The sequence below is a fragment of the Gallinula chloropus genome (assembly GCF_964237585.1).
Source record: "Gallinula chloropus genome assembly, chromosome: 3".
In the NCBI taxonomy this organism is placed as follows: domain Eukaryota; kingdom Metazoa; phylum Chordata; class Aves; order Gruiformes; family Rallidae; genus Gallinula; species Gallinula chloropus.
Window position 1 is genome coordinate 119,444,873 of NC_140087.1, and position 9,677 is coordinate 119,454,549.

At 48.8% G+C, this 9,677-nt stretch overlaps 1 protein-coding gene across 1 annotated transcript; it reads right to left on the bottom strand.

Annotated features, from left to right (window-relative positions):
- Positions 1-8,457: 8,457 nt before the first annotated feature.
- Positions 8,458-9,317, bottom strand: LOC311190640 (antimicrobial peptide THP2; the record flags this gene model as incomplete). The annotated part of the gene is made up of 2 exons (XM_084262627.1): positions 8,458-8,582; positions 9,260-9,317. The coding sequence occupies 2 exons, from the start codon at positions 9,315-9,317 to the stop codon at positions 8,458-8,460; spliced, it is 183 nt and encodes a 60-aa protein (XP_084118753.1).
- Between the last annotated feature and the right edge of the window lie 360 nt (positions 9,318-9,677).

Here is a 9,677-nt window from a genome sequence, read left to right on the forward strand (position 1 = left end):
GATGTGCAGATTGGCATTGCAGCGGGTGGGACATGTGGCTGATTCCTTGTGCTGGAGGGTGTGCTGCGCCTGCTCACTCTGGGGGTGGTGGGTTGGTGGCAGGAGAAGCACCTGGGGTTGCTGGGGGTCACCACCATGGCTTGTCCCTGATGATGCTCTTTCCTGGCAGCTGCATGGGGGACATCAAGCCTGGCAGTCCCTGGAAGACCAGGGCGTTTGCTGTGGGTGTGATGGAGCTGCTCTGTGGATGCTCCCCTGGGGATGGGAATCTGTGTTCTCATCCTGTTGATCCTGGGTGTCCTTTGTCCCTGCCAGCCACAGCTTCCTGCACATGGCTGTACAAGGAGGTGCGTCCCTTGAGTGGGCCTGGCCAGGGATGCCCACCCAACCCATCCCATAGGCCCCAGAGGTTCCACCATACAGTGGAATGGGACTTCCATTTCTCTCATCTGCAGTGAGGATGAATTTTGCAGAGCAATCCCTGCTCAGTTCCCTCCCTGCTTCCAGCTCCACAGCCTGTGTTCCTGCCACATCCCTCCTGGAGGGCTAAAGACAGACCCCACAGAGAACTTTCCAGGCTTTGGAGGAAGGGAGGTCTCTCAGGCAGCTGTCCAGCTCCTCCTCAGGGTGACGTCTCCAATGGGTCCCATGGAAATATCCAGAACTGTAGTCCACCAGGGAGAAGGCAGGGTGTCTTCTCCATTCTGACTGTCTCTGGGATTGAAACACTGTTCTCCAGCAACAGCCAGTGACCTCGACAGCTCTGTGAGTGCAGACCTCTGCCCTGTACAGCTAAACACACATGTGAGTATGTCAACAAGTGGTGACCCTGGCTGCTTTGCTGAATCCTTTCCATTCCAAGGAAACAAATAATCCTCAGCACTCCATTCCTGACTTCCCCGCCTTCTGCTTCCCCTCTGGGTGGGTTCCCTCTCATGGGAGGGTTGTTGGAGTGGGTTGGCATCTGTACAACCCCAAGAGCTGTGTCCACATCAGCTAGGGTCTTTTCTCACAGCCAAGAGCAGCTCCCACCGTGATGTCCAGGTCCTGTACCCAGCACAGCAGGTTCCCACTGAATTTCCAGGATAATTTCCTTTATATTCATTCAAGTAGCAGTTAATTGAATATTTAGCAGTGACCATGTACACCTTTTATCTCAGCCACCCAAAGTTATTCCACTGTCCCATGGGCTCATTTGCCCAGAACATCTTGAACAAGAGTAATGGTGTTGTAGAAAATCACCCCATGAGTTTAATGTAATAGAGAAGAAACAGCAAAAGGTTGGTGGATAATTTATATTTTCTGTTACTGATGATATGTCATGACTTACATGGAAGCAGAGACCTGGAGATATTGATATATCACAGAATCACAGAACATTAGGAGTTGGAAGGGACCTCGAAAGCTCATCTAGTCCAACCCCCCTGCCAGAGCAGGAGCACCCAGACTAAATCACACAGGAACATCTCCAGGTGGGTTTGAATGTCTCCAGAGAAGGAGACTCCACAACCTCTCTGGGCAGCCTGTCCCAGGGCTCTGTCACCCTCACAGGGACAAAGTTCCTCCTGACATTCCCATGGAACTTCCTCTGCTCCAGCTGCACCTGCTGCCCCTTGTCCTGTCGCTGCCATCCCTGAGCAGAGCCTGGCTCCAGCCTCCTGACTCTCACCCTTTACATATAGATAAACATTAATGAGGTCACCCCTCAGTCTCCTCTTCTCCAGGCTAAAGAGGCCCAGTTCCCTCAGCCTCTCCTCATAAGGAAGGGGTTCCACTCCCTCCATCATCTTGATGTCCCTGCACTGGGCTCTCTCAAGGAGTTCTTGAGCTGAGGGGCCCAGAACTGGACACAATATTCCAGGTGTGGTCTCACCAGGGCAGAGCAGAGGGGGAGAAGGACCTCTCTTGACCTACTAACCACACCCCATCTAATACCCCTCAGGACGGCATTGGCCTTCTTGTCCATGAAGGCACGTTGCTGGCTCATGACCATCCTGCTGTCCACCAGCACCCCTGGGTCCCTCTCCCCTCTGCTGCTCTCTCTATTATGTGTGCATTTGAACATCAGCTGACAAATTCTTGCAGCAATCAATATGTTATTTCCAAAAAATCTGACAAAACTTCAAATAAAAGCAGCAATAAATCCCTTGTGTCATTCTGAAAAGTTTGAAAGATCATAATATTCCTCTTGTCCTTGAACATCCCGTGCTAGCTGATTGTTTTGTCAGGTTGGAGGAGACAAGAAGTAACTCATCTGCTTCTTTGAGTCTGGTTGCTCCTGTCCCTACCAGGCAATGTCCAGGCAGTTCATGCAAACCACCACAGCTCTGTGCCCACCGTGCGCAGGGTGTCACAAGATGCGTTGCGTGAGGGTAACGGTGGAGATTGCAACAGCCCCAGGAGACATCTCAGCCTCTCCCACTGCAGCAGGGAGGGACGAGGTGCAACCCCACCATCCCCTTGCTGATGGGTCACTTTCTCATTGGCCAAGGGGACTTGTATCATCAGGAAGAAGCCCATATCCATCCCCCAGCAGTGGTATAAAACCAGGGGTGTCTGGCCAAAGCAGTACTCCTTGGACCCAAAGGCATCTGGGTGCAGGTGGTTCCTGTTGGGTCTGTTAGTGCTTGAACACCAAGACCTTCATCAGGTAGGTAACTGTGGGGTCTCCTTCTGGAAAACTGCCCATTCAGCTGCAAGTCCCACCAGCCTCCATTCCTATCAATGACCAACTGCTGGAAGTGTTGATGTTCATAATTAGGTGATCAGATGGGCCTGGGAACAAGAGACCTTTGTGTGAGTGCAACCCCACCATCCCCATGCTGATGGGTCACTTTCTCATTGGCCATGGGGAGATATGGCCATGGGAATAAGCGTGTCTCACCCACCAGCAGTGGTATAAAACCAGGGTGTTTTGGGCAAAGGGGTATTCCCTGACCTCAAGGGCATCTGGAAGCAAGTGATTCCAGGGACACTGTTGCTGCCTGAAGTCCAAGACCTTCCCTTGTCAGGCAAGTAACTGCAAGGTCTCTTTCAGGTTGGCCACCCCTTTAGTCTCTCTATTCAAGTGCCATTGTAGTGCAGCCATCTAGATGACAAACTGTTAGATGTATCTTTTCACCTGACGATGTCATCTGAGCTTCCTAAGGAAAAAAGGTGAATTGAAGTTATTAACTCCTTCCTATTAGATCTGTAAGTCACCCAGAGTTTCCCTGCTGCAGGAGAGACCGGAAAGTTTCTGTGGGCTTTGAAAAGGGACACCAGGATCTTGTATACTGGGGAAAGGAGGAACCCTGTAACTCAAAGGAAGGAGCCACTTTATGTGTGGCAGTACAGAGAATTTCCATGCCTTCAGCCTTCAGTTAACCTGAAAGGTCATGTTTCCTGATCCCTTTGGCCACTGAGACACTTCTCTCCCCTTTTTCCCCTAACTGGGGAGCTGAAGTGCAGGAACAATTTCACAACTGTAGCTTTGCTATCGCATTTGAATTCACCATTGGCACCAGCATCTCCAAAGCGTGCAAACCCTCTCTACTTTGGCCTGTGGTAAAGAGATGCAGAAACAAGAGAGCACAGGCACTTGGCATAATGATGAGCATACTTGAAAGCCTACCTAGTCTATCCCTTCAATTCTGTCTGGCTAGAAACATATTTAGGTCTGGTTTAGAGCCAAGTGTGCTGTGCATGAAGCCATAGGTACTTCCACAGGTAAGATTTCTGCTGGTGTTGTCCAAATAACACTTAAAACAGGACAAATCACCAGGCATAAGATCTGTGTTTGGGTGAAAGCATGAGGAAAGGAACTGAAAAATGCATGTTTAGGTGCTGCCTTGCCTGAAACTTCCTGAACTATTCACAGGCTATTCATGAAGATGCATAGGTAGCTGTTTTTCTTGAGAATAGGCTGCAGGCAGCATCATCTTTTCTTCAGCACAACACACCTGCAGTTTGCTATACCACTGTACCAGGGCTTCTACACCTTCTGGAGTCCCCCTATGTCCTTGTTGCTTTGGTGTCTCCTCTCTGCAGCCTCGTGAAGAGCCAGGTCCAGCATCAGCCATGAAGATCCTGTACCTGCTCTTCCCATTATTCCTCCTGTTGGTTCAGAGTGCTGCAGGTGAGAGGGGAAGAGGGGACCTGGGTGAGGTGTGAGCCCCATCAGTGGGGTCTCCATGTTCCAGGAAGTGAGCATATTTTCTAAAGATGCTCAAGGGTGGGAAAGTGGAATATACCAAAGGATGATCTCACAGTGCCTCTTCCTCTGAGAGCAGAGGGACTGGTGTGGAGAGAGAGCCATCCTGGAATAAGAACTTGGCTCATTCTGTGGGTTAGGGAGGGACTGAGCTCTGCGAGGGTGTCTCTAGATGAGATCCCATTACAATCATGGAAGTCTCAGCCTATACAGCCTACCCTACTCACTGAAAAAATGGATGGGGAATTCCATTGTCTAATCAGAGATAACCAGCGTCTTTTGATAACCACTAGATGTATGTGGTTGTGAGATATCAAAACCCTCAACCCCAGGCTGGATGAACTAGCCAAGGCTTTATGGAAGAACTGTTCCTTCAGCAGGGACAGTGGGAGGAAGGAAAATACTCTTTTGTACCACAAATGGCCAGGGATACCTGAGCCTCTGGGCTTCAGTTAAAACCCTTCTAGGTAGTTAACTTTCTCCTGAAGGCACAGTTATGGTCATTTCAATACTTGGCCCACAGAGTGGGTTGCAATCTTAGTGGAGTGCCAGCCCTTCTGGAATTACAAAATATTCTCCTAAATGATCTTTTCCTTTCAATTGCACAGGTACAACTCTTGTTCCACGAAATGAACGGCAGTGTAAGCAAGGAGGGGGATTCTGTAGTTTTTTTATGTGCAAGAGCCTTCTTGGCCACTTTGGAAGGTGCTCTCCATTACAGTTTTGCTGCAAAAAGTAAGTAGGAAAGTAAAACATTCAAGAATTGGCCACCACCTTTTTTGGCTGAAATAGATCCACTGTTCTCTTTACAGCCACACTGCTGGGTAACACCTTCCTGCATTCATCTTGAGAGGCAAGGGCCAGGGAAGGAGGGTTAAAGTCACAGAATCACAGAATCAGAGAATCTCCTGAGTTCAGAGTGACCCATAAGGTCCAGCTCCTGGCTCCACACAGGCCTAGCCCAGTCAGAGGTGGCACTGAGGGCATCGTCCAGACACTTCTTGCCCTCAGCCCAACTTGGGGCTGTGACCCTTTCCCTGGGGAGCCTGTGCCAGTGCCCGACCCCCCTCTCAGCACAGAACCTCTTCCTGACACCCAGCCTAAACCTCCCCTGGTGCAGCTTCACACTGTTCCCTCAGGTTCTATCCCTGGTCCCCAAAGAGAGGAGAGAGATCAGTGCTGCCCCTTCACTCCCCTCCAGATCCTTCAAGTCTTTGCTAGAGCTGCTTGAACATGCCCTGTGTGGAGCTGAAGCAGCCCAAATTCAGCCAACACCTCCCCCAGTCTCCCTCAGCCCTTTGAGACCAGAATGGGGGCTTTCATGGAGACTTTTCCATGCTGTTGGAAAATAAAGTTTGCTCTGTGTGTAGCGTGGGGCACAGGATGATCCCCCTGAGGTTTACTGAAGAGCTTTGTGTTCAAGGCTGAACTAAGGAGAGCCCAGGTCATCTGCAATAAGTACTGGACTTCATCCAAGGAGGGGCCGTCCAGTAATTCCCTACAGGTCTTTATAACAGGAGATGTGGCAGAGTGACTAGAGGAAAACAAAGGAGGAATATAAGAAATTAATTTCAGTGACCATAAATTGTGCTTTGTTTATCCAGGAAATTTGGATGAATCCCTGGCCTTTCCAAGCAGGAGTTTCTTGTTGCTTCTGGCTCCTGGAACCATTTGCTGATGTCCTCCCTGCCTCTGTCATCCCCAGGCAGCGTGACAGCAGGAGTGGAAGTGCTGCTCCTGCTGGATGGCTCATGGGCTGGGAACATCCCATCATGGGCCTGGCTTTGTTTGGGCAGGTTGCTTTTCCTGGCTTCAATAAAGACATGTAGTTTGGCAGAATTGTAGTTACACTGTGATGGGCTGACTGTGGCTGGAGGGCAGGTGCCCCCCAAAGCTGCTTTGTCACTTTGGGGCATTACTTTCTGCCCCAGCTGGGCAGGGGGCAGAAAGTATGATGAAAGCCTGGTGGGTTGAGATAAGGGCAGGGAGGTCACCATCATGGGCAAAACAGACTCAGCTTGGGAAAACTGATTTAAATTATAACCAATGAAATCAGAGTTGATTAATGAGAAGTAAAACCGAATCATAAACTGCTTTCCCCCTCCCCTCCCATCTTCCCAGGCTCAACTCCACTCCCCATTTATATCCCTCCCTCCCTAGCAGCACAGGGGGACAGGGAATGTCCACGAGCTTCTCCAAAGTGAGTCCTTCCCATGGGCTGCAGTTCTTCACAAGCTGCTGGCACTGTAAATTGTTGCTCTCTGGGGTTTGTGTGTCTGTCATAGGTTTTTTGGCTGCTGGTGAAAAATTTGGGGGGTGGGGGGGGTGCAGGCGACTGCAGGGGTGGCTTCTGCAAGGAGCAGCCAGCAGCTCTCTGCAGGCCCCACAGAGCAAACACCAGCCGGCTCAAGGCCAGAGTCGTTGCTGACCAAGGCCCAGCCCATCAGCCATGGTCACAGCGCCTCTGGGAATCCCATTTAGGAGGAAAAAAACCCACAAGCAGCCACTTGCTGCCCCCAGAGAAGGGAGTGAGAAGATGTAAGAAACTGTGCAGACACCAAGGCCAGGGAAGAAGGAGGTGGAGGGGATTGAGGCACTCCAGGTGCTGGATAGAGAGATTCCTGTGAAGCCTGTGGAGAAAACCATGGTGAAGCAGGTGTTCCCCCACAGCCCATGGATAATGCCAGGGAACAGAAGTCCCATCTACAGCGGGTGGAGACACCTGAAGGACGCTGTGACCCCATGGGAAGCCTGTGTTGGAGCAAGATCCTGGCAGTGAAACCTGCAGCCCTTGGAGAGACCCGCCCAGCCCTGGCCAAGAAGGAAAACAGCTCATGAGGAACTGACTGAAACCCCCACTCCCCCAGCCCCTGCCCCTCCCTGTGCCACAATGGGGGAAGAAGGGAGAGAAATCCTGACTAAAGCTCAGTCTGCTGAGAAGGGAGGGGTGGGGGAAGGTGCTTTGAGATCTGGTCCCACTTCTCATCACCCAACTCTGGTGTCACTGGGGGTGCAGGGCAGGGTCATCAATTAGAGAGTTTTCTGTCCTTTACTCTGTGCTGAGTCTGTTACACCTGTGATGCTGATTGGGGAATGATCTCTCCCTGCCCTTATCTCCACTCCTGAGCCTCTCAATATATATTTTCTTCCCTGTCCAGCTGTAGAAGGGAGTGATGGAGTGGCTTTGGCAGGCATCTGGCCTCCAGCCAGGGCTAAACCACCACAGTAGCAAAACCCATGTACAATCCCCACCTTCAGCCCACGCAACAGACACCCATGACTCAGTGAATGCTGAGCAACAGCCGTTTATTCAAAAGGAAGGGAAGCAGTGCAGGATGCATTTGGATTTACTCTACATCATGAAGCTTTTTTGCATTAAAAATGAGATGCACACAGCCCTGTAGCAGGATCCCATGGTTTTAGCAGTGAGGGAGTTCAAAGCAAATTCCTAGGTTTACAAGAAATTTTCATCACTCCTGAGCGGACGATCCATGAAGTTCTATAGATCCCAGGGCCTGCACAAAGGGAAAAACAAACAAAAAAGAAGATTTAGATTGTCTTTCTGCTTGTTTTCACTCCCAACTTACTCTCAGTCCATGCATGTTTTCCTCGTGGGTATAAATGCTTTCCAAAATACTCAATGTCATGTGTAGCCATGCTGGGAACACCCAGTGCACTCATACCTGTAAGAACACTGTTTTTCTATTGCTTCAGAAAAAGCAGGAAATTAAATTGATATGGCTTTATATTCAAATTTAATTTATATTTTTGTATAAATATAAAGTTTTATTTCTCCCAAATATAAATTTAATTAATATTTTATATTAATATATTTAATATTTATATTAATTTTGAAGTGAAAACAGAAGGCTACCTTTCATGTGATGCTTTCTTTTTACTGTTGCACTTTTTGCACACATTTAGTGGCACTCAGACACCCATGTTCCCCCTGCAGCTTTACTGAATTCCCCCCGTTCCACATGCAGCACAGCATCCCAGTTCTGCAAACACTAAGCCGTGATATTTTGCCTTGCACAGGAGCCATACACATGCTTTATCCTTCCTGCTGGGGCAGATCATGGTGCATCTCAGGGGAAGGAGCACCGTGGAGCTCAGCTTATTTCAACATTTGGCTGTCCTCACAGTGCAATAGGGTTTTTTTCCTTATGTCCAGGCTGAACATTTTATAGTATCTTGGGGTTGAGGACACAGGCAAAATAGATTTGCCCTGCTCATGGCAAAGATAAGATTGATGAATGTCAGACTCACGATTTGCAGCAGGAGCGGAACCCAAAGCAACTTCCAACTTTGACTAGATGGATGGGACATCTTCCGAAGTGACACGTCCCTTTTCTACAGAGGAACATGTCCCTCTGGGGTGAGGACAGGCCTGCAACAAGAACAAAACCCAAACTTCTTTCCCTCTCATTCTGCAGGGGAAGGCAATGTGGTTGTGATGCTGCCAGGGCTTCCCATTTGCTGAGCTGCCTTCACCACCAACTTGCTTTAAGGACTGTTGCCCAGATTTGGCCGTGGTGAAAGGCCAGGTAAGAGGTGAGATTGCAAAGCAGGTCTATGCTTTTCAGAGGTGCAATCCTTACCTCACAGTGCATCTAAATGGATGGCCTTAAAAGTACAGGTGGAGGATGATACAAACCTTCTGACTCATTGTTCTTACAGAAAAGGGTCATGGTCCCAGAGGCTTTAATACTGGCTCCTACCCAAAAACAGTTGTCTGGGCTTCATTTTCATATGCTCTGCTAAGTGGGCTATTACCCAAAGCTCATGGCCACCACAGACTCAGGTGTACATCATCTCAGGTGTACAACACCAGAGCATTTAGCATGATCTTTTTAGGAAGACACCAGAAGTGAAAAAAAATCGCTTTTCTTCAGCATTTAGAATTTCCCCACCTTTGAAGGAGCTTTAATAGGGGACCATGGGCACTGAGCTACCTGACTAAGTCCTGCTCAGTTTCTAGTAGTTTTAACCAGTAGCACTTAAAATGTGCTGAAGTTACTTCAGGTGCACAAAAATCCCCCTTCTTGCCTCTCTTTTGCATCTTACCTGGAGAAACCTGGATTGCCAAGAAGAGCAGAGAAAAGAGCAGGTAAAGGATCTTCATGGCTGCGGATTTGCTGTGTCACTGTAAGGAAAAGGACCAAGAAAGATGTATGACGGGCAGTCCCTGGGATCTGAAGCCTTCTGAACCACACAAATACTGTGTTAAAGTGGCATTTATATTGCCTTTTTCTCCAGACTTTAAAAAACAACCAGTGAGACCCATACAACACCACGACTGCTACGTGATCATTAAGTTTTACTAGCTGGATTCCTTGGATTTCTTTCACATTTTACAAATAGTCCTTAGCCAAAATGCAATCATGGCTTCATTATCAGTTAAATCTTTTATTTAACAAATAAACAACACTAAGCAAAGTGAGATGATTATACAGCCAAATTTAGAAACTTCTGAAAAAGATGT